Raw genomic sequence first — 25,667 nt, 5'->3', positions numbered from 1 at the left:
GGAAATAATAAAGAGAAATAACAGTGTGAAACATAAGGAAGAATTATTGAAGGAAGGAAATTAGAAGCAAGATTTATACATGTAAAGAAGTCTTTGGCAGCCCAGACATCATGTTTAAAACAAAAGGAAGCGGGTTTTTTTTACACAGTATGTGCTTCAGTTATAGAAACTTGTTGCAAAATGTTCTGATATCCAAAACAACAAATCCGTTCAATGAAGAAATAGTCAAGTTCATGGAGGTCAGATAGATTGTGGATGGTCCAGATGCAGTCCTTTTTCTTAGGAATTCTTTCAGCTGCTCGTTGCTGGAAGCTGCCATTAGAGTAACTAACATTACCTTTTTTTATCCTCCTGTCATAATATCCACTCATGCTTACTGTCTGAAGTGGGGTGTAGGCTGCATGATTTTAGGTCTGACCCAGTAATGTACCACCAATTCCTAAAAGTCTTGTAAAAGTCATGAGCATGAGTATGACTTGAATAGAAAATTATCTGAGAATCTTAAGTTGAACTTCTCTGCTGTCCCTCACACCCCCCAAATGATTACATTTCCCTTCTATATGTTATCCCTTTCTTTTCCCAAAAGCAATTAGTTTCTTTGCAAATAAGGAAATACAGACCAGGCCAGCACTGGAGATGTGAATGTTTGAAAGTTGTGCTACAAAATATCAAACCTGCCTAAGCCTCAGGGATTAGAAAGAAAACACAGTATGTTCTGTTTCCTGCATAGCAATAAGTCTCTTAGGGAATCTGAACAGTGAAATGTTTCCTTCTCTGTTAGCTTCAGATGCCTTTTTTTCTATTCTATGTTATGATTGTGGGTGCTGCTTCAGGTTAATGCCAACAAACGCACCACTGTAAGTTTAAGAATCTGCTTTGAAGTTCCACAGCAAAAATAAAACTATATACCTAAAAAGTATCAAAAGAATGAATTAGTTAAAAAAAACTTCAAAGTTTTGTGCAAAGTATATTCTTTTGAAATATTGACTATGTTACTTGCTAAAGACTACAGTAGCTAATAAATTGCTAGAATTTATAAAGGCAAAGAATATGGCAAAAGTGAATCCTTTCTTTTAAATGGTATTCCTTTGAGTTTGGAGATCTTTTTGGATGAGAAAACTATTGATTTAGATACAGATAAACAGCTGTTTCAGTCTTGGTGGTTATGACCACTGCATTGATTGCAGTGGTGGTAACTGAATTATAATCTTTAAAAACAGTGGAATGTGCTCAATGTTAATATAACAGTTTGCTAATGGACTAGAAAGCTCTAATCAGTATTAAAAATCACTTAAGACTTGTTACGTTTAGCAGAAGCTACAAATAAAAAAAAAATTCGGTGACCTTTGAGTTTGGCCATGAAAACTATTAAATGAAAACTATTAACCATCTGAATACAATTCCAAAAAACCCCCCAACTTTTGAGATTTCTCCCTGCTTTATCTTCATTTACTAAACCTATGAATGTGGTGGGGATGAAACTAGCAGGATAGAAATATTCTGTATCTTAGAGATACAGTATGTTGTATTTGAGTCAAACAGTATCACCTTTGACTTCAGAGATTTATTTATTTTTTTAAATCTTGCTTGGGGTTACATAAACACATTCTGAAATGCTCATAATTTATAGCCCTTGTTCTACACTAGCAAAAATCAAGACTCTAAGAAATACCTATTTCTCTAGAGCTCTTTTAAGATAATAACATGTTTACGTAGAAATTCCCTTAATAGCTTACATGCGTGGCAAGTACTGTTTCAATTGGAGTAGTTTGAAGCAAGTCCCAGTGCTGGTTTACATCTCAGTTGTTTTAGTGCCATGGTGATTTGTGGTGTCTGGCCTGACTGTACAAAGGTCTAGCCTCATTGAAACATCTTTTAGAATTGAGTGTTTCTGGACCTTTGCACAGTACTGTGAAGCCATTCACCAGAATCATACTGACACAGGTACAGGGCGAAATTGCAGTGGTTCTGTCTTTACTAGCCATGAGTATATCTGTTCTGATACATTTTGCTTAAACTGTTCAGTTAGAAACAGTTTAATTCACCCGCAAAAATAGGGCCTTCATGTCAGACTTATTGTGTGACGAGAAAAACTTGTAAGTGGTACAATATGTGATTAAACTTTGCGGTGTAGGCATGTACAAGATAAGTAATTTCTAGCTGCAAGAAACTGGTTTATTCAGCTGCTTGAAAATTCCTTCAGGCTTGATGGAAAACTGTTTGGCTGCTTTGTGCATCTACAGGAATGCTGCAGTATCTGTTCAGCAGCTTTATGGGAAATGTATCCAAATGATGATTAAAAGCCATGGGATGTGTATTTGAAGTGAGAATAGATAAGAAAGACTTGAAATAAATATATTGCAATTTTTGATCAAAGCAAATTTAAAGATAAAATTATCAGGGTGTCTAAGTGATTTCTGAAGAGTTTCCATATGCTTGCATAATATAAAACCGTAAATTTCTAGGGTTGCAAACTTTGGGAAATCAAAACCAGTTTTACTAATGTATATCTGAAAGCCTTGACTTGTGCTTTGGAGAAGAACTGTTCTTAGCTTGATGATGCAAAAAATAGGTTGACACGTTTCTCTGAGCTGCCATTCTTTTCTGGTAATAACCTGGATTTCTTGTTTTAATGCCACATAGTAGCAGTATTTTGCATGCTATATGAGTTGCTATATAGTTTCCTGTGGGATCTGCAGCTGCTTCAGAGGGGTGAGAGTCTTGAGTCAGATCTGCCGGCACCTTGCAGATATCTTGGGTAGTTTACAGCATACTAGCTATGTATGCAGAACTGAATTGAAGTGCAAATGTCAACTTCTGAGTAAACTGAATCACATTTTAGGGTTTTTGACTATATGACTAGATATCTGTGACTATAAGAACTGATTCTGTGTACAGTTCTGTATTTGTGCATTCCTTTTTGCTAGAACAAGTTATGAATTAGCAGGTACCAAATTTAAATTCTTAGTGGTGAACATACAAATCTGCTATTGATCCCATTTGTTGACTTTTCTCTGGCACTTCAGTCTTCACAGAGACTGTGAAGCAGAATGTGGTCTATCACTATCTTCAGTTTCTTAAAATGAGACGTCATGCACTGTTTAAAATCCAGTTCCTACTTAATAATGAATGAAGGCTGTTCAGTGTTCTTTCTGAAATAAATCTGTGATTTTTGGTTCAAATGCTTGGGAAGTTCCTTGCTCCAGGTAATATAAAGTCAATGTCCTGTTTCCCAGCTTTGTTACTCCCAGCATAGAGGTAAAGGAGTTGAACTGCTTTTTAACGTTCTAGAGTTAGTTATTGGCACATTAATGGATCAGTTAGAATAAATAAGATAGTACAGTTGTATTTTACTCATTCCAAGCAACAAATATCTGCTCCTAAATCTATTTTCTGATACTTTTCACCAGCAGTGAAAATTACAACGTGTGTGTGTGTGTGTGTGAAAAGTCTGTCTGAATAATTGCATACCTTTTTTCTTCACTTATCTGAGAGTTATGATGGAATATAAAATCTTCATCTCCAGGTTAATATTTGCAATGTATTGCAACATACTATGTTGTTTCAGTGTCAGGCAAACTGCAAAGGTAATGATTCTTATGGAATGTTTTAAATAATAACATGTATATTTCCTGGAAGTTTGGTCAGATAAATCTAAGCCACTGTGGTATAACTTCAAGGACACTCAGTTGGATTTTCACTGACACGTAGTAAATGAGATATAAATCTTAGACGATTTAGAGTTTAACCACTGTAAATAAATTATTTTTGTAAAACTACACAAAAGTATGATCCCTAATTTTGCAGACAATATCCTGAACTTGCTGTTGATTTTGAGTGGTATCAAACAACTGAAACCTATCTGATTTTTTGAGTAGTTTTAGCTTATAGCTCATTATAGGATTGTGAGCTTCATATTGAGCTAAAAATAAAAAAAAGGAAATATGTTGATGAATATATTTCTGAAAGTCATTTCTCTTGTTGTCTTTTTCCATGTATTATTCATCTTTTGGGAAGAACCATCAATGCCTGAAGGTGCCTTTGTAATGCTTTTTCATTAGTGCTGATTCTTCTAGACAATCTATAAATTGATGTGTTCTGCACCCCATGAGAATAATGATATATTGCTTTGGAAAAAACCAAGAACCCTGTGGTTACATTAGGCCTTGAAAGATGATCATAGCAGGATTGTTCACAAATGTAGAAACTCATGGTACTGTGCAATTTCCTTTAGGAAAGAAAGTTATAATTAGAGAAACTCAGAGGCTGTTCACAGGATGGATGAAAGGGGCCTCCACTAGGGCTAGTGACTGTTTTCGCTATATTACAGACACAGTGCATTTTCTATCTTAAATTTATTGTAACATTATTTTCTGGCACTTAATATATAAAACATGTTTGCACAAGAACTTAAATATGGGAAATGTTTTACAAATTATAAAACAAATCAATAGAACTTTTCAGATCAAGTAAGCAAATATATTCTGTCATTATAAATAGCAGTGTTTAAAAGAATGATACAATATGCTGTATTTTTATGGGACTTTTTGTAAAGCCATTTAATATGTATTGCTTTTTTTTTGCTTTAGCTTTGGAGAAAACATGCTATTAGTTTAGATGGAGTATTAAATGGAATCATCAGTTTAAACGCAGAACTTGGTTCTTAGGCATATGGTCATAAAGGGCGACTCCGTAAAGTATGTATATATTGTCAGTTAAATAACACCACTTCAATGCCCACCTGTCCTTCTGGGGCAGAGTTTTATGAAGCATCCTGCAGGACAGCTACTTTAGGTAGTAGTACAATAAAGTAAATGGATTCTAGAATATCCCTAATTTCAGATGCAGAACTTTCATATCTAGAGACTGTTAGCAGAAATTAGCTCAACTTACCTTACATTTATAAAAGGCCTTTGAAAAGAACCTTGTAATAACATCCTTTTCACTTAGGATAATCATGTCTGTACAACAGAATCTCAAATATTGCTTTAGAATGAAAATAAAGTGAAGTATAAGAATCTTTTTTTGGTCAGAAGGAACATGGGGGAGAATCTTTCATTTCCCATCCCTTTCTCATAGACTTATTCCTCTCTTGTAGTTTTTTTTGTTTGTTTGCTTGTTTGTTTGTTTTTTTTAAGCTAGTATTACAATACTACTTTTTACCAACTCAGTTACAATACTGGAATATACCCAAGGAAAACATACAGGGCAGCCACTTTCCAAACCCAAATTCTCACACTAACTAATGTTGATTGCACCACATTTAGCTACAGTAATTTATATGGCAGTTGAGTCACTGTAGTGGAAAGCATACCAAAGAATAATCCAGAAAAACATGAATGTGCCAAAAGAAAGTGAAGAAACAGTCATTTTATTAATTTAAAGAAAGGATTTGAAAAAAACTGCATAGAAGTTAGGAAGAAAGAACAGCAAGTCAATGTCTCTGCTTGTGAAAGAAATAACTAAAATTTTGTGCATGTTATCTACATCCCTTTTAAAGGACTGGTGCCTGAAAATAAATCTCAAATAATCTGTGCGCAGTCGGAAATGGATAATGAACTATGACAAAAAAAGGTAACAGGTTAGGGTGCTCACATGGAGGCTTCATAATGAGAGAAAGGAGAAGGAAAAGATTAGAGAAATAAAGGAAAGAAGGCAGATTCATGTCTGTAGAATATTATAGGTAGTTTTTATTGTGAATCATTTAAACTAATCTTTGATAACTGAACTATGCATTTATCAGTATATACACAGGTATTTCCAGTTAGCTGTTCTGTACTTGGATGCTGAGGGAATTAACAGTCAGAATTCAGTCCTATGAGGTTGTCAAGGCAATTTCATAATCTCATAACTCTCCTAATTGCTAGCAGATGGGGGCATATCTTGATTCAAAGTTGGTCTCTGGCTTAGTTAAAGCAGTGCTCTTGTCATGCAAAACTCATGAGTGAAATTCTGATAGTTAAAATAGTAATAAGCCTGCAGCATGTTTTTTGTTTTTCCTGCTCTCCATGAGGTTATAACTTTTTAAGGTTTTCCAGAATTTGAAATATGATGCACTTCACCAAAACCATAATTTTAATCACAAAAATATGTAAATGAAATAAAATAGAAAAGCAACTCATATGACATATCCCACAGAACTCAAACAGAAATTAATTTCTAACACAAAATGTTACATATGTGTACATATGTGCCAATGTATGTAACTGTCACACAAGTGAATATAAGGTATTGGGATTTTATGGTGTAAAGATTATAAAAAAGACTATAAAAAAACCCTTTTCTAATACGTTTGTTACAGTGAACTGGCTATTTCCATTATCAAAATTGTTCCATTTTAGTGAGAGAAGGTAATTATTGTGATAATAGTAAAAATTGCTTGCACTCATTTCCTCAGAGGATGTTACTTGGTTGCTAAACAAGTAATCTAGAGTAACTGACCTACTTAGCTTTGACCTTCATAGCTTTGATGACCTACTTCTGTTTTAATCAATTTTCAGAGTGAATCTCTGATTTTTTTTCATTCAATTCTATAAATACACCAAAAGAATGATTTAAGCATAGGCAAGTTTTTCTGGGAATTTGAATGCTTTTTTTCCTCCAGTCAACCTTTTTTCCTGTAGCTGTTTTTTAGTCACCTCAACAGCCTGTGCTTGGAAACAATTGTATCACTGACCCATTTCATCAATTAGTTTAATCAGCTGAAAAGGAATGTTGTAAAAGCTGTAAAACAAAAAACTCACTGACTGTTTTACACAATATTTTTTCTGTCAGGCCACGATACAGGAAGTTGAATTTACAAGTTCCATTTTTCATTTTACAGAGCTACTAGAGAAGACCCTCAGAAGAGAGGAAGAAATGGGAGCTCTTCAGGTATACTTTCTACTTAATTTACTAGCTACACTTTTTGTCACCCTTAAAATTACTAAATTGTATTGCGATATTATGATTTTCTGAACTCCCTTGTATCTTAAATTCAGCTTTGGAAATATATACAGCCAAATACAGACCTGATCCTAGTAATACTGCTGAGTTTCTGCCCACCAATGAAGTTGCACATTAGAGAAGATTAAAGTAGTCTGCGTTCTCCTATGAGTCAATAAATCTAGTCCATCAGTGAAAAGAATGCTGCTTTTAAGTCACACTATATACTGAAGTTGTTCTGCTGTGTTATACTGCTGGCTTCACTGAAACTGTATGTGAATAGGGGCAGTGCAAATATGCATTCAGAACTGCAAAAACACTTTATATTCTACTCCGTTGGTTGGGTTAGATTTTCTGGGCTGTGTTTGCTTTCTTCTGTATCTCTGAATAAAGCTGAAAGTAAAAGATTTTAAGTATTTTAAATCTCTGAAACATTAAATGTCCATAATCACCTTCCTGAGGAAGAAGGGACCAGTCAATATACACTAGGACTTGACACAATATAGTAAATCCTTATTGTATGTCATCTAGCAGTAAAGCTGCTTGTGCTAAGCACTTTAAATTTGCACTTAGAAAGTAAGATTTACCCTAGGCTCAGCTTTGGAATAGTATTTAAGCATTACAGTCAAAGAAAACATACTCCTTTGAAATGAAAATGGCTAGAAAAGGAAAACCAAGCTGAAATGTCTAAATTGTGAGGCTCGGGAGGTTGTTAGGGAGGGTCGTGTATGTAGTCTTCAGAACACAGAAGGAAAAAAAGAAATTTTTAACAACAAATTACAGCAAACAATGCCCAACATGAATATAAAAAAGTTTAGATACAACATGAAGAGTGTCTCAGTGAAGGACCATTCTATAAGTGTACTGGAAGCAAGACATTTATGAATGAATTAATGAAGATAAGGCTGCTAAGGAAAATGAAATTATGTATTGACCTGAGTTTTGACCATAGGACTTTGTTTGAACATAAGCCTTCTCTTCTCATATAATAAATGGAAGGCATTTTGAGGGCTAGAGGTATCAAAGAGTTAGTGTAGAAACAGTTTGATCCAGTAAGAAGAGACAAGTTGTAAGACCGAAAAGTTACACAACACACCAATCCAGCTGTTTCCTGTTCAAACAAAAATCTTGGCCCAGCTTTCTGGCAGCTCAAGTTCAACAACGCTGAGAGCTTGTCTGCGCAAGCAGTTTACACAGGTGCATATCTAATTACATCAATGTAAAAAGATCTCCTTTCATGTGAAGCAATTCTGCATCTGCTTTCATGTGAAGCTCCATAGTTGACAAATTGTTCTAATGATGTTACTTCTGATTGAATGAGGAGTAATTTTATACTGCAGAAAGTTGCATCATAGTAGTGTCTTGTGTGCATATATGTGCTTACCTGTATTTCTGATGGTCTGTCAAGCTCTTGATCAAATTGTTTTATGCCCTTACCTGACTGGTGGTTCTGGTCAAGTGTGTGACTTGTACTGCTCTAACTGTGATTTTCGTATTCAAATGCTTGATGGTACTTTTTTACTCCTTCAGATGCCCATGCTTTCACAGTCAAAGTACTCAGCAAAAACATCTATTATTTTTCTAGATAGTATCGTATCCAGCTTAGTATATTTCAAAATGTTCCTAGTCTGGGATCCTCTGTTCTTGTAATCTTGTATTCTAAACTTGCAGTGGCTGAATATGTACAACTTTGCTAGCAAATAGTTGTAAAACAACTTGTGTCATCATGACTGAATCTCCCCAAAGCTGTTGCATCTCAATATATAAAGCATAGGAAGTAAGAGGAAAGTGAGAGTTCCTTTAAACATGGCATTTCCCAGAGCTGAAACTGGCACACTTATCCTTTTGTTAACCAGGTGACATGGAGTATTTGTTTCCTTTGAGTGCCAGTTCAGCAAAGCATGGGTGTAGTTGGTTAATGTATGAATGCTTTCATTGAAGTAGATTGCTAGAAGGTAATTGTCAAATTAAGGACCAGGCATTGGAACAGGCTGCCCAGGGAAGTGGTGGACTCACCATGCCTGGAGGCGTTCAAAAAATGCGTAGACGTGGCACTTCAGGACGTGGTTTAGTCGGCATGGTGGTGTTGGGTTGACAGTTGGACTTGATGATCTTAGAGGTCTTTTCCAAACTTAATGACTCCATGATTCACTAGCAAATAAAATAGCACTCTTTGCCCCCAAGGCCTACAGTCCTTGGATAGGATTCCCTTGGTATTAGGTCCTACTCAGTCCTTGGTTCCGTAGACAATAGGTCGTGTTGATTCTTGTTATCTTTTTGTCTACAATTCCTGGGATCCTGTTTTGATAAGTATCTTATATATACAGAGAATTATATGTAGTAAGTCAATCCTTGATGCATTTTGTTTGCAGTCTAAACAGACCATATGCGTAAAGCACGTTCAGGAAGCAGGTGGACAGAAGGATCATACGTTTTAGACTATGGACAGACAATTGAAAGCAGTCAGGTTATCATGGCTGAAGGAGTTATTTCTTGTAACGTGAGCCATGAATGCTGACCATAGTCTTAGAAAAGCTAGAGACATGAGGAAATCTTCTGTCAGAAATCAGGGTATTGCTGTGGGCAAATGATGACTCGGGATACCATGAGATTCTTTGCCATGTCTCTGCATCAAGTAACAAGAATATTCCCCAGAGCTAAGGACGTATGTTTTATTATGCTTTTTGTTTGCTCATTTTTTGAGGGGAGACAAAGAGCACCTTTTGTTAAAAATAATTTGAATAAAGTACAATTAGTGCTTCCACAATGCTGTCAGCTGAAAACCACAGCTGACAAGACAGAAAGAAAAAAGCAGTTTTATGAGGATTGTTCCTGGAAATATTGGGCTAGTAGTTTTCATGTGTTCTTCTAGTCAGGGAATATGTTGGACTGCAATTAGCATTTCAAAGACAAAATAATACTTTGTTAGGTAGACAGTGGGAATCTTTATAGCTACATCTCTCTACGTGAACCTGACTCTTGTCTTATAGCTTCCATCTTGACACATAATGTATGTTATATATGCGGTTCCTTGATACAGAGTGTTTTGGGAGCTAGGAGGCTGATGCTTTGGATGACATCACTGTATTCTTGGTTTTTCGTTTTGAACTTGTTGCATACTTTTGACTAGAGTTTCTATGTTATACATAAATTTATATTTATGTATGAGTTTATATAGCTATATATGAGTTTATACATGTTCCAGATAATATTTATGTTCTCATTACACATATGCTTGCTCTCTGTTGTTACATGTGCACTCGTACTCAGCATAATACAATTTTTAGCTTCTGAGTAGTCTAGATCACTTTCTACAGTCTCTTTGATAGCCACACCAAGAATATACCCTCACTCCTTTTCTTACTTCATTGGAAGAAAAAAGGCTCTGATTATAAGGTTTTCACCTTTCTTTTTCTGAAAACCGTTCCATGGTACAAAAGATTGCATTCGTGAAACTAATATACTATGCATGATAATTGCGATATTCAACAGTATGGATGTTCTCTGGGAAAACATACTGCAATGTATGCAAGCCATGCAAGCCATGGCTTGCTTGTAAATTGCAAGCCATTTTAATTTGCTTTGGAATTAGTGACATGCTAATATAAATAAAAAGAATTACATATAAAATACAGAATTTTAATTTGAAAATATAAATATATGGATAATGTATAAATTATCCATGGTAAATTTCCTAATACATTACATGCTAGTCTTCAGAAAATTATCTGCTGAGAGTGTAAGAGTTTATTCAGTTTTTAGAATTTGGCAGGAAGATCATGCACTTTTTTTAATACATGAGTCATTTTGAAAACACCATTTATTCTACCATTGGAATCATCCTACTAATACACTGTAAGGCTTTTTTTTTTTTTTCCAAAGTAGTCCTTTTTAACTGAAGAAATTTATATCTGAATTGCTGTTCACTATCACCACAAATTTATGAGATCTGTAAATACCATCTTTTATATAGTAATGAGTTTGGGTTTTGTTGCAGAATCTGTAAATAAATATGAGTGTTTGTAACAGCCACTGCAATTTTATGGAGGAACAAGCATCTCAAAATAAATATTTTTGAGTTTTTCACATAATATTTTTTGTCATAAGTTTGTTCTGATGTACTGAAATACTCAGTCTGTATCTCAGACCTGCTTCCAAGAAAGAATAAAGTCTTTAGTATTTAATACACTACCTTTTCTGAGAAAAAATTTTAGTAAAATGCAGTAAACTTTTGCTTATGCAACATTATAGTTGGAATCCCCAACTACCATGCATTGTGATGGGCACTGAGCAAACATTTCTTAATAGACAAGTCAAAGTTAAGTATTCTAGAACCTCACATTATCCTAGTTTTACTGATAAGAGACTAAGCCATAGGTAAAATAAATCTATAGGAAATCTGAGACATGTATCTGAATTTTTTGATTCCCAGGTCTTAGGGATAAAATCACCCTTCATTTTGTCTCCCAAAAAAAAAAAAAAAAAAAAAATTTACACTTTTGTCTGTTGTTTTTTTTTTTTTTAAAACCACTACTTTGAAAGAGTCCTGTAACTGAAAGTGGTAAGGAGTGCATTTTTTTCTCTCTCCGTACATTTGTTTTATTATTTATCATTGGTTTATGCACAGGGAGTTTTGAACCACTGTGTATGCAGTTCCAACATCAGCCAGTTTAGTGACATCCACTACTGGCAAAATGTTAGCATTTTTTTTAAACAGTTGTATTTTGATAGTGTACTAGATTTCCATCAAACTTGTTTATGTGTGCATTCCTGTTTTCCCTTAGATATTTCCTTGTACATACTTTCCTGAACAGTCTTGCTTGGGTTTTTTTACATCTTCAAAACCAATTAGTCTTTTCCAGATGCTGTTTTATTTATTTTTTTCAGCCTCATTTGATACAGTTATTTTTCCTCCAGTATATTGTCTCACTTTCTACCTATGGTTTAGAATTGTAGTCAAAGGCACAACTATTGTAAGCGGCTGATGAAAAATAACATCATTTGCACCGCAAACTTCATTTTATGTGTCCCCTCGTGTCCCTGTGTCCCTCATCCCCTCCTGCCCCCATGACCCCCAAGTACCCATGTCCTTCTATCTCCTCCCTGTTCCCTTGTCCCCCCGTGTCCCCTCACATCCCCTCCTGACCGCCATGTCCCCCTGTCCCATCCTGCACCCCATGTCACGCATCCCCTCTTGCTCCCCCATGTGCCCAAGTTCCCCCATATCCCTCTTCCCCTCCTGCCCCCTGTGCCCCCCCACGTGCCCCACTCCACCCCCCTGTGCCTGAATGAGCTTTAAACATTTCACTAGGGTGAACTGTGTCTTTTCTTCAAGAGATTATATGAATAAAAGTTAGCCCTTCAGTAATCCAAGGGACACTGGTTTTACACAAATATGTAAATATACAATATATAAATACCAGTTTTACACAAATGTGTACACCTGTTCAGTTAGTAAATATAACCGTTATTTTTAAAGTTTTTTAAGACAGTAATAACTCTAGAAGAGTATTTGTAACTCATTTCCACCTAGTCTTACAAAAAAAAGAAAAATACTTTTGCATTCTTGCAAATGGCTCCCAAATTCTTCCATTGGTCTAAGAAATTTTTTGTTGTACCAGTTGCTTCCAAAATAGTGAAGTCAGTTCAGACTTGTCTAAGGGTCTTTGGATGCTGCAGGAATAAATCCAGATTATTACAATCATTTTTACCTCTTAGGGAGGGATAGAACAGGAAAACGTATAAGGATTCTTAGCCTAGTCGACCCAGGAAGGAAAAAAAATCGTCTCCCATACTTTCAAAAAGGTAATATTTGAGCAAAGTAAGAGTTCTTGTAATGGCTTAATGGTCAGGTACTCTAAACGTGAGCTCACCCAAACACTTGAACGTGTGTTTTCTCAGATTACTTAAAATATCATACCTAGTCAGGACATAGTGCCAGAGTACATGATCTTGATTTTACTAGCTTAATATTTTTCTTAAAGATACTTTTAAATGAAAATGGGACATTAAAATATATACAGTAAATCTATAAAGTCTGGGTTCTCTATATTTTGTGCTGGATTAAAACTTGCACAAGCTTATTTTATTTGCATCTTATTTTGTCTGACATCAAACTTTGACTAATGTCATCTTGTTGTTAATAAAACATTCTTTAGAGCTATTTCTGGATAACAGTACAAAGATATGGAATTTACTTTTTAGTTTTCTAAGGAAATGACTAAAAGAAAACTAAACCAGATGCTAACATGACATGAACTCCAAAACTTGCTAGATCTACAGTCACAGATGATCAAAAAAAGAAATCAAACTTTGGGATACATAGGGGTAAAATCAACAATATTGAAAATTTAATGGTACTATTTGAAAAAATATATTATTGAGTAAATTTTTTCAAATTCTTTCTTACCTTGTTTCTGGGGAGTTTCTTTTCTTTGGAACAACTTTCTAAGTGAAATAGTATGATAAATGGGTCAGAGGTCCAATTAAGTACAGCAGTTCCTATTCAGTGAGATTTTTGCAAAATGACATACATATGACCAGCAAAAAACCAAAGTGAATCCTTTTCATCATTGTTCAACTTACATTGCATTTATATTCTTTATTTTCTAATGGCATCTTGTACTTTATTTTTAGGAACGTATTATGGCCTTAGAAGTGGTAAGTTTCTTAAATTCATTTCCAAACCAATCACAATGACATTGCTGATAATTTTTCTAAATTATGAAAAATATTATTTTTATGTATTTAAAAAAAAAAGGTTGCAGTTCTGGGTTTTTAACTGTCATTTTACTTTTAAGAGAAGATGTGATAATTTTACACTGCACCTTTCTGTGTAAGTTTTTACTACAGTATTTGGGTACTGATTATATGAAATACAGTGTAATGTTGTAGTTTTTCTGTACAGTTCAATCCTCATCCCATCTCTGGGAAGAGAAATGTCGTAGATAAAGAGCCATACAGAGGATGTTATTTTTCGACTGCTAGCATTTCTAATGGTCGAGGTCCATGTGATAGTTCTAATCATTTCAGTGACTGTTACATGTGCTTTTTATATGTTTACACTGGGATGTGCAGACAGAATCAGTTCATCTGCCCACATCAACACTGCAACTAAAAGCATGAAGGAATACCATTTTAATGATTAATTAATATAATTTAGTAAGATAATAAGCTGGAAGGACAAAAGCCTTCATGCATGTACATGCCATGAATGCAGCTGGATTATCCAGATGTCCCAAGCTAGTAAGTGTATCAGGTAGAATAGCTGGGATGGGTCTTGGCTTGCCCCCCTAGCATTTCTGAACCATGCTTCTTTTGTCTTATATAGGAATGTCCAATAAGACATCACACAATAGTGTGTATCAGGCCCACAGTTTCTTTTCATTGGAGATCCAGAAAATTTCATCTAAAGAAACCAGCACTGAGACAATTGCAACCCTGCAAATATAAACTTTTTAAATTTGCTTTTGCAAATTATTGTTTTATCCTTCCTGATTGTCTGTGTATCTTTGAAAACAGCTTCTGATTTAAAAAATACATTTAAAATATATTCAATATGTTAAGAAAAACTTGCATTTACACAAAAAAGACCCTTTGTAAATCAGAGTGCAGTGTTGGAACTCCTGCTTTGTGGGAGTAGGGAGCTAATGCTCAAATTCAGTGCCCTGGCATTTCACATAGTGCTGTGTAAAGTGTTGCCAGGACATTAGTTCTGTTCAGGAGCATCTCTTATTCATGGTTTGCTTACATGACAACTAGTCAGGCATGTATCCACTGCCATCAGTTTCTCATGAGCCATGAGTTAAACTGCCAGCAAATGCCTTGTCCTTTCTGATGCCAGAGCTGTTTTCACACAGGCAGAGGGTAGTTGCTTGTAAATAGCACAACGTCATGCAAATTCAATCCATATTTTGTGACAATGTTTGCTTCTATTTTTTCTGGAGCCTTTCTACTTTTTATACTTTTAACCTCTTCTACTTTAAGAAGGAAGATTTGTAAGTTATTGTTCAGATAGAAGAGGAAGAGGATTACTATCAGTAAAATATAATTTTCGTTCTTAATGCAAGTTCGAAGGTAACACCTGAATGCAAATTTGTGACGCTAAATCCTAGAGCTTGAAATCAATCACTGCTTTCATTACTGCTGACACTGGAAGATGTGTAATGTTAAGCCCGAGATTGCAGGCAAGAAAAGTATCGTCATCACTAAGGCCGTCGAATGCTCCCAAGGCACTTATTTTACTTTTGCCATAATGTTCCTTTATGATGTCAGGCAAATCACTAAACTAAATTTTTCACAGACTGTTAATTACTTTGTGTTTCTCATTTTCTGGCTATCTGACTTTGTGACTTTTGAGGCCTGATTTTCAGAAATGCAAAGTTTTAGTAATAGCTAAACTCAGTAGGAGCTCCAGCTGTATATATTGCTAAGTATACTCAAAAGTTGGATGTTAGATAGCTGATAGTGAATACTTTAAAATAAGTGGGTTTGACCTTTATATCTCTGTTTCAGTTCTGAGGATGATAGCGTTCTCTCTCCTCCCCCCACTTCACTAATCTTAAAAAGAAAATACACACAGAGTAATACTTACATGGTCTGAGTGTGTCAGGATGAGCTATGATAAAAAAGCCCTTAAGCAAAAGAATGAATAAGGCTTGCAGTTTAAGGGATCCTTAAGAATCCTTACATTTATACATACAGTATATATGTCTACATATCTGTATAGCTATGCAGCATTTATGACAATGACTACGTAATAGTTATGGTACTCATATATTTGTATAATTTTCTTATCATCTGTTATTTAAGTGCTCAGAGCACAACATCAAAAAAGTACAACCAGTCACAAGTTGTGTAGAAAATGCATTTTCTTAGGAGAATTTTGACAGAAAGATGGCAGTTCATGAGATTCACAAAATGCAAGACACAAAAAAGGGCAAGAGAGGGAAAAGCCAGAACACACACACATACACAAACTACAAAATGCGTAGGAAAGCATCAGCTCTCCAGAGCTGTTTTTAAACTGTGAGACCATGGGATGGCTGGGTTAGGAATCTTATCTGCATTTCCTTCCACAGCATTCTTATTCTGCCTAATAGTGGAAGAAATTGCTCTGCACAGGGGTAGATGAAGTTTAGTGCAGAACTGTCAGATTTACCACAAGTGTGAAGCCTCCTGCAGCCACTTTTAAAATTGTTTCTACCCTGCACATACCTTTTTAAGCAACAGAAAAGACATGCACATCTAACAGTAAATGCATTTTTTAAATCTTTAGATTAAGATTTTAACCTAAACAAACTGTCTGTTTTACGCAATGACCTGAAAACTGTGTACGTGTACATATTTTGAGAGGTATATTTGGCAGCCCACTCGCCTCCCTCCCTTTGTCTACAGTCTACTCATTTCTGCCTTCTACACTTGCCAGTAAAATTGTTGTAGTAGCCATGTGATGAACTTGGCAACTTAGGCAAAAAAAAAATTGGGAAAGAAATGTGACAGGAACCTAGCAAATTATTTTCAGAGCTCTGGGTGAATAAACCTTCCAGGCCTAGCTTAATCTAATTCAGTGATTTTGTAAGTTGCAGCAAACTAGAGGGGTCCCTTGCATCATCTGAGCCCTGCCAGCTCCTTCTTCTCTCAGAAGTCTGAGCTGGAAGCTCCATCTCCTACCCATGACTTATCCTGTCTGCTATTCCGGACAGTTTCTTGGATCTTCTTTCTCCATAGCCAACTCACTTGGTTCCCAAGGAAAGAGCTGTCTTACCATCCTCCTTCAGGACATGACACCTGATCTGATCACTCCCTTAAGGAACCTGAGAACAAATAGTACCCATCACAAGAAGCTTTTGGATTTTTTGGCTCTTCTTCTTCAGTCAGATCAGTTCTACAGTATGATTCAGTAGATAGGTGCACCACTTCTTGCTCCAGCAGTGTGCACAGGACAGGAGCAGAAGCTGGAAGGTAAGAAAGAAGAACAGGGGTGCTTAGGCAGACTCCCTAGTGGATATAAAAGGAGCTGAAGAACCAAGGTGTATTCTGGAATAATCCTTCAACTCGTGAGAAGTGCCAGGGGAGTAACAAGTACAGGCAAAACTGAGGTTTTGAGTACCTAGAGATTATGTGTTTTGTTTGGCTCTCTTTTTGGTTTAATACTGTTAATTTAATTATTACATAACTATTAACAAGTAATTTTCCTGATTACTTTAGTAATCAATTACATAGTCTGATGTTTTGCCAGAAGGAATATGATTTATCTTTAAATAAGGTGATTTAGTTTATTCTTGAGTGTAGCTTAGTTCTTACATACAGGATTTGGCTTTATATTATTTATAGGCAAAGGTGTATGATTTTCTTGGGAAAAAGTCTGTTTTGTATTCTCAGATGTAGCTACAATGGGAAGTGTATCTAATTCTCATAAAGAGGTCAGGGTGTATTTCGTATGTGCACACTGCTACTATGCTGTGCTTGTGACTTCAGTGGGCTGCTTCTGTAAACTACATGTTCTTTTTGAGGATAAGCTGCAAGTCAGTTCGTCTGCCTTAGTAGTACTAGTCTGACAAAAGACTGGGAAATTTCATTTGAAATCAACCATGTCCTGAAAGCTATTCCAGTGAACATATGCATTCTATATCCTTTGATCAATAAGACCGCTTGCTGCTTTCTGTAGAGAACCCAGAAGTGAGGTTACCACTTGCTTAGAATACTTGGATCAGACTTTTCTGGACATGATTCAGCTTTTTGTTACAAAGTTATAAATCTAGGTTAACTCCAGTCATGATGTAGGTATTCTGCAAAATTGTTATTTAATATGAATTTCCTTTTCAGTATGAACATTTATGTATTTTGTTGTAACTCGTATTTTATGTTCATGAAAGTAAGGTTTTGAATACCAGTAAAACAAATTTCTGTCTGCACACACTCAGCAATGTAAAAGCTATTAGATTCTTCTACTGTAGTAGCAGGCTCAAATTTGCATCAGTTTTCTGATTTATCACCCATTTTAAAAGGAGACTCGGAAAGGTGACGATGCCCAATGCATATCACAGAGAGATTATGTGACTGCCCGATACCATCCATTTTAGGGTGCATGCTCTCTCCCACCCCGCTCTTGAGATTATTTCATGATTGTCATACTTTGTATGCATGAATGCTTAGGAAATCTTGAATCTAAGAGTTAATACTTCTCCCCTTGGTTTGCTTCTGTAGTGTCTTGCCAAAACTACCATTACATCAAAGGCCTTCTGGTCCTCCCAGAACACAGCCATTCTTTGATCTTATAAAAACGACCGGGAGAGGAGCAGCAGTCTGAGATCCTCTGTCCTGCCTGCCTCACCCTTTCCTTTCCTTTCATCACTGAGCCAGTGTGTCACTTCCCTTCACTGGCAGTGGAGAACTTTCCCAAGGTTCCCTGAGTCCTTCGTCTGCTCATTCCCACCAAGTAACTTCTGCTGCCTGATGGTGCTTGCAGCCAGCTGTTTCTTTTCTCCTGATGCTCACCTTCCTCTTCCGTTCTTCCCTGATGTTGTCTTCTCCCCCTACATATCTACTGCTCTTGTTGAATACCCTGCTACTTATCTATCCTCTGCCCCCTACCATTTGGTGCTTTACTTGTTCTTTTAGTTTTTTGCTAATACAGCCGCCTCTAGTTTTTCTTCCACCAACATTTTTACATTTTTTTGATGTAAAAGAATTTATTTTGCTCTTAAGAGTATGGGGTTTTTTTAACAATTGCCTTTCTCTCCCATTCACACTTATTTCTCACCTTCTGGCTAATTCTGGGATTTAGAGTAGGAATCAAAAATGCTGAAATAAATATAAGATTCTGCAAAACTTTTCTAACTTATGGATTACATTTAAGGTTGTGTACTTGCACAAAGTCCACAAACTAAACATATATAAGTATATTTATAATGTCACCTCTAATCCTCCTTCCCTCAAAAATTGATAAATAGCATTATTTTTAAGTTATTCTCTATTAAAAATGTTCTTCACTATTTTGTAAAAAATGAATTACTAAACTAATGTAAGCAATAACATATTGTTACAAAAATATATATTGAGACTTTGAATACTAAATTTGCAGATAAGCGCAATCAAGAATATCTTATTGTGTATTTGTTAAAGAATATTTAAAATATTGGCCTAAGAATTTATTGCTAAATTGCCTGTAAGAGGCAGCTTACAAAATGTAGGTAACTCTAAACTTTATTAAACTGCTCTTTGTTTGGCAGTCAGGATGACAGTTTTATATTTATTTATTGACAAATAATCATGGTGCATGTCTAACAACTTGGTCTAATAAATTCATAGTTTCTCCAGTGGTGATATCAGTAATATAATACATTACAGAATCACAAAATAGTTGCGGTTGGAAGGGACCTCTACAGGTCATCTGGTCCAACCTCCCTCCTCAAGCAGGGTCACCCAGAGCCAGTTGCCCAGGACTCGGTCCAGATGGCTTTTGAATATTTGCAAGGATGGAGATTCCACAACTTCCCTGAGCAACCCGTGCTAGTGCTCAGTCACCCTCACAGTGAAAAAGTGTTTCCTGATGTTCAGATGGAACCTCCTGTGTTTCTGTTTGTGCCTTGCCTCTTGTCCTGGCAGTGGGCACCACTGAAAAGATCCTGGCTCCCTCTTCTATACACCGTCCCTTCAGATATTTGTACACATTGATGAGATCTCCTTTAGCCTTCTTTTCTCCAGGCTAAACAGTCCCAGCTCTCTCACCCTTTCTTTGTGGGACAGGTGCTCTAGTCCCTTAAAGAATGTTAGTTGCCCTTCTCTGGACTATCTCCAGTATATCTCTCTTGTGCTGCGGAGTCCAGAACTGGACCCAGCACTCCAGATGTGTCTCACCAGGGCTGACTAGAGGAGAAGCATCCCCTCCCTTGACCTGTTGGCAGCACTCCTCCTAATGCAACCCTTACGTTCTCTAAGTAGAAAGCTCCTTTCAATACTGTGAAGATGTGTTCCACATGTTGCAAATATCGAATGTTTTTGCCAGATTTTAATAAAGCAAAATCCTCTCAGTTTTCCATTAGAGAAAGTAAAAATCTCAGGATAAATATTTATTACAAAAGACTGTAATTCTTTAGATAGCTTAGGTTATTTCTCTTAGTCTAACTAGGAGTAGTAATATACAGTGGTCTTCACTTTCATTTTTTTGAACATAGTATGTATATGTATTTAAATATAATTTTAAAGGAGATTCCATGTGTCCCATTCACAGGATTCTCCTTAAAAGCATTGGTCTTTCATCTGTGGAATGTGAATCTGAGTTCTTCCACAGAACACAGGATGCTTATACAGCTATCACTTACACTTATTGATGCTACCATAGATTATTTTTTTTTTCTCTCATTGTTGTGCATCTGTTGATTAAAATAGGGACATCTATAAGCCAAATTCCTATTTTTTTTCCTACTCTGCCACTGATTTGCTGTGAATCCTTGGTTAAGTCACTTCTCTTTATTTCAATTTTTCTGAGCTGTAAAACTGAACAATATTTCTTCTCTCCCATGAAGGCTGTGTTAATTGAATTTTTTTAATGCTTTCTGGAAGGCTTGATGAAATACTCTTACCATACAAAACATTAACGTAAATTGCATGTGAAGATTTTTAGCCTGCAAAGCTCCAAAAAGGTGAAGATAGCATTCATGAATGAATGACTCAGAAGTCTTTATACCTTTTAAGAATGTGTGCCTGCTAATGTTGCTTTACTTAACACATTCTGCCTCTTGTGTTATATTTCTTTTAATTTCCAGTAATTATATCTGGAAGTCTTTGATCAAAATCTTAGTAAATGGTGAAGAATAGATTCTCAAAAATTAGTCCTGTGGACCCCCAGTAGTACTCGAAGCACTAGCTGATGATTCACAGAGAACTGTCTTGCCAAAAGACCGCACTGTCTCTTCCACATTTCCAGCTGCTAGTATGCATCAAACAAGTAAAAATTCATGAAATACTTTCCTAATATTTTTCCATGTAAACAATTCCCATAGGTACCACAGGGTTGTTATGTGCTCATGAATGAGAGAAGACATGATCCATGTCATTGCAAACAGAAAAGGAAGCATCCATGAAGCTCTCTTAATTAAAATGTGGGCCACCCTATGCAAAAACATCTGGAGTCTAAATTTAAAGTTCAGTTAGTTTGACATTTGCAATGCTTTGTTAACAAAGGTCTTTTGTTTTTTCATTAGTATAAGTGTAGTTTTTGCTTAAAAAAAAAAATCTTACTGGTTAAAACTTTGACGAAACAATGTAGTATAGAAAAAAAAAAGTCAGTTGAACTTGAATGTTGTATAACTTAATAAATTTATGTGTTGCTTATATTTGTAAAGGTAAACTGATTTCTTGATGTGCTAAAATCATCAAAACAATGGTATAATTGGAGTAATGGTATATGTGGAATATAAAGACACAAAATACATTTTTTTGTTTTCTCTTAAAGTTCCCTCTATACATATGATGTACTACGTCACAGAATGTCCCAGCTGTCATGGAATTTGTCTGGCATATGAAAGTCAACAGAGAACGTCAGGCCTTTTAAGTAAAACCACACCTTGTATAAAAGAGGAGCGTGATGTATCAGTCTAGTGCTGGAGTTAGAAGCTGACAATGCATAGTTTTACAGGTGTTAACAGGGAAAGCAGAGGATACCTTTATACATGCTGGGTGTATCCTATGCTTGCTATTTTTAAGTATTCAACATGCTAAGGCCATTTAAAAATAAGTCATTGTAGGTCACCTTTAACATTACATCTTTCATCTAAATTGTGAGTAACTGCCTGCTGACATGCATTGCAGTCAGTTAAAATTACAGTTGCATTTAATCTTTTTATGGGTATTCTTTGGGGATTAGCTAACTAGTACTTAAGTCAGCTCTAATTTTCAAAAATATCTGTGCAATATAGACAGCCATTTGTTTTTACCTACCTCAGTAAAGAAAGGAGCACTATACTTGAAAGTCAGTGAAGTTTGGTTTCTAATTTGTTTATGTGTTTTTAATATATCGACTATAAAGGCACACTTTAGGAGGACTATATACAAACCTGCTTTGATTTATTTGCACTTAGCATTGCAGCTTTGAGACTAAGAATAAAATGTGTATCTGATTTTGATTTAGATCTGTCCCTTGTGACAGCGTGAAATGGTCTATCACCAAGAATACATCAATATAGGAGGATTAACTGTTCACATGCAGTTTAAACATCAAAGTGTTTGTATGAAGTCATGGAAAATGAGTAATTTGTTTTATCATTCTCTGTGAAAACACAGAACGCCCCTTTTCAAAGTAAATAATCTTTATTTTAAAAACAGAAAGGTTAATAGCACTCACTCTATGGAAGAGACTGCTGTTAAGTAAAATACCATTAATAGTACTTCAGTCAGTACAGTTGGAGTTTCTTCCTCTTATCGGTACCAACAGTGCACTGTGTCAGTACCTTCTGTTCCCTGTTAAACAATGAGCAGACAGATGTGATTGCTCTCTTTAGGATTATTTGTATGCATTATGGCATACAGCTTTCTGATTTCTGGGAAAAAAAGTTAACAGTACTTAATTGCCCTCTATGTCAGGTGCTTCTGACATCCTTTTTCGCATTTTATCTGTGCAGCTAAATCCATCTCTTTTAATAGAATAGAGTGCAGTCATTAATGATACAAGTATGGCATTTGATCCACGTTGAGGAGGTTGCCGTGTGTTTCATTAAATTACCAGACCAATTCTGTGGGCCAGCTAAAAGCTCTTTCATCACCTTTCCCTCCCATTCTTCAGCGTATTCTTTTGTTGCAGCCTCCTTTATTGAATTTCCCCTCACAAACTTGGCGTTTTTCTTTTTCTGTTTTTATTTGCACTTCACTACCATTCTTTTCATTGGTTTTGTGAAAAAGGCACACATTTCTGTCCCTGAAAATGTTAGTCTGTGAGTTATCCTATTCAAATAACTTCTCAAACTGCTCAGAAGACTGTGAGAATTTTAGAATATAAAAGGAACTGTTCTGATTAAGATCAAAGGTTAATCTAGCCCAGCTATAGACATTGCAACAAAGGCCACAATAAAATGCTTAGAGTGTATGAACAGGACTGACGTATATTTTGTTTCCCACTCATTCATTCTGATTCCAGCCATTCAAAGCTCAGAGACTTCCAGACTTAGATGTAGTTTCTACGAATTGGGAACACTTCCATGGTCTTTCTCATTCATGAACTTGCCCAGTTTTCTGCTTAAACCCATATAAAATTTTCTATCTTTATGTGACTTCTGATTTTATGCAAATTCTTCCTGGCTGAAGAGTCCTGTTTTTTCAAGTCATTGTATTTAATCATTTCTCACACGGAAACAGTGCTCCATGACTTTGATCATTCTTGTTGCTCTTCTCTGACCTTTCTCTGTTTCTGTTCTGAAACAGAGGTCCACAGCTGCAGTCAGTAGTCAAGATGCAAGCACACTGTGGATTCATGCTCAGGAATAATTATGTTCTCTGGCTTTTTTTTTCCTTTCCTGATTATATCCAGTGTTGATTTTGCTTTTCTGATTGATGTTGAGCACTGAGTTAGCAAGTTCTTGGAAATCTGTATCGTTACCCCATGGTCTACTTCCTGAGAAGTAACAGTTAGCTTAGAGCCTGTCATTTTGTGTGGGAAATTAGGTTTAAATTTTGGGAATCTAAAAAACCTTTCAGAAATCCAAGTAGCCTATATCATCCTTTATCCACATGATTCTCAATAAAACAAAAAAACTAAGGACCGAGTATGCATATAACCCGAACGCTGGTCTTCTGCTTTCAAGATTACATTTAATAATGCAAATAATGAGGACTAGCTGAAGCACAGCTAATTTTATTATTTTTTTATAAAATAATATATATGTTTTCATAAAAATATATTTTTTTCATAAAATATATTTTTTCACTTAAAAAGTATGTGAAATAGCAGGGATATATTTAGGAGACACTCGGGGAGAACAGATGATGAGCATCTTCCGTAATTCCATTTACAGACAGTGTTGACATGAGGTCTTGGCATTAGAATTTAGAGAAAGAATTGAAAAATGGGATTGCTTAAGGCATGGGCTTACACTTAGGGCCTGAGTTCCTTTTATGCTGAGAACAGATCACGGGTCTTCTTTATTGAAACAGGGCAGGGAAAAGCAAAAATCTTTGTAGTTGGAAAAAGATTGCTGTAAATTGAATATGTTTTATAGCATGCTGAGGAGCCACTACATTAAATGTGTCCTGTGTCCCAGGCAACTTTGTCAACTCTGTGTGACATCTCAACTATGTATTTTTCTGCAGTTCATAAGTACAATACTTCAGCAAAATGTGTTAGGATACATAAACCATAAGCTTAAAATATTTATGGTTTAATTTGGTGCTGGACCAAGAAGAGAGATTGAGGGGTATTACAATTTTGGGGTTATTTCCTGTGAGGAAGGATTTTATTTCTGAAAGGGTAGGGGAGTTGTTGGTGTTCAAAGTAAAAAACTTTGTGAGCATGTGTCCATCAGATCTGTGTAATTCTAGGATGATGTCTGAACATCAGGATTCAGTATTTTGTTTCACATATAGTTAAGTTTGGATTGCTTAGGGTCTGTTGTCTCTCATATTTCCCAGCCTTAGAAACACACATGCAGACCAGTACCAGGGGCTACTCTGGGAAGAAGCGGCAAACATTGCCTCTCATCATAAATTAATGGAGTGGAAAATCAGTGCTTTGATGAACATAAGGCCATTGTAAATGGAGTGTGAAATATGAATGAATACTGCTTTACTGTGGTAAAAATGAAATGGTTGATTCTTGTAAGAGGGAAACATTAGAGAATGATAGATACCTCTAGGCAATTTTACTTTCAAGTGGAGATGTATAGTAGCATTTGAGGGAAAAAAGAAAAAGTATTATAACTATAAAAACATTTCTACACTATAATCTGTGAAAAACAGTTTAAATGCAATATGTAGGCCTCCAGCCTGATTGCATCCTGAAAATATGAAGAAGAATCCATTTTACAAATTCATTATTAATATGTAACTGCAGGTTCTGTAATTCTTTTCTGGTAAAGAGAAAAACACAGCTAGCTAAGTGTGAAATCTACTTAACCTCCTTTCTCATGCAGCAGGTGAGAAAGAAGAAAGTACTGTTTTCTTGTTAGAAGAAATAACCTTTATTAATTCTGACTCTGAGTTTTGTAAAACTGATTTGCCCTACTTTATTCACTGGAATTCAGCACAAGTATGCACCTTTTTGTCCTTCCAGGCTTTTTCCAGCATTTGCCATGGTCAGTTGTCAACATGCCCATTAAGGACTTTTTCGTACTGGGTGTCCTCAGTGCTGCTCATTTCAGGAAGTGATTTACCTATCTTTCAGGCATAACTTCATATATTTGCTCTTCTATAATTGCTGCACATTTTTAAAATCTAACAAAATGTGTTAGTATAAAAGAAAAGCAAAAATACTCATTTTGGGTTCATACCTAAATTAACTACACTTTATTTTCCCTGTCTTGTTTCTATTTTCTTGTTCTTGCTAAATGACTAAGGAATCTTTCTTTCCCTCTGTTTCACTTTTGACAGTTCTTCCTGTACTTCTTGAAATCTAAAATATCCTTCCTTGCTGGTGAATCCTTTTACCCCATTTTGTATGCTTTCATACTCTTCCTGTTGTTCTTGAAGCAACAATTCATCCAACCCTCTCGTAAAATTCTTTCCCCTTACCCGTGATAATGGAGTTGTTATTG

The 25,667-nt window shown here is 35.7% G+C and overlaps 1 protein-coding gene across 1 annotated transcript in view; it reads left to right on the top strand.

Annotated features, from left to right (window-relative positions):
- The window catches only part of CEP128 (centrosomal protein 128kDa), a 141,359-nt gene that overhangs the window by 100,608 nt on the left and 15,084 nt on the right, over positions 1-25,667 (top strand). Inside the window, exons 19-20 of the mRNA XM_010583791.1 lie at positions 6,824-6,873; positions 13,561-13,584. Coding sequence (XP_010582093.1) covers positions 6,824-6,873; positions 13,561-13,584 — 74 coding nt within the window. The remainder of the gene's footprint in view (positions 1-6,823; positions 6,874-13,560; positions 13,585-25,667) is intronic.

This window comes from Haliaeetus leucocephalus, unplaced genomic scaffold, assembly GCF_000737465.1.
Source record: "Haliaeetus leucocephalus isolate CR32 unplaced genomic scaffold, Haliaeetus_leucocephalus-4.0 Scaffold932, whole genome shotgun sequence".
Classification (NCBI taxonomy): Eukaryota; Metazoa; Chordata; class Aves; order Accipitriformes; family Accipitridae; genus Haliaeetus; species Haliaeetus leucocephalus.
Note: the sequence above shows the minus strand (reverse complement) of the source record. Positions and strands in the feature narration are given on the sequence as shown.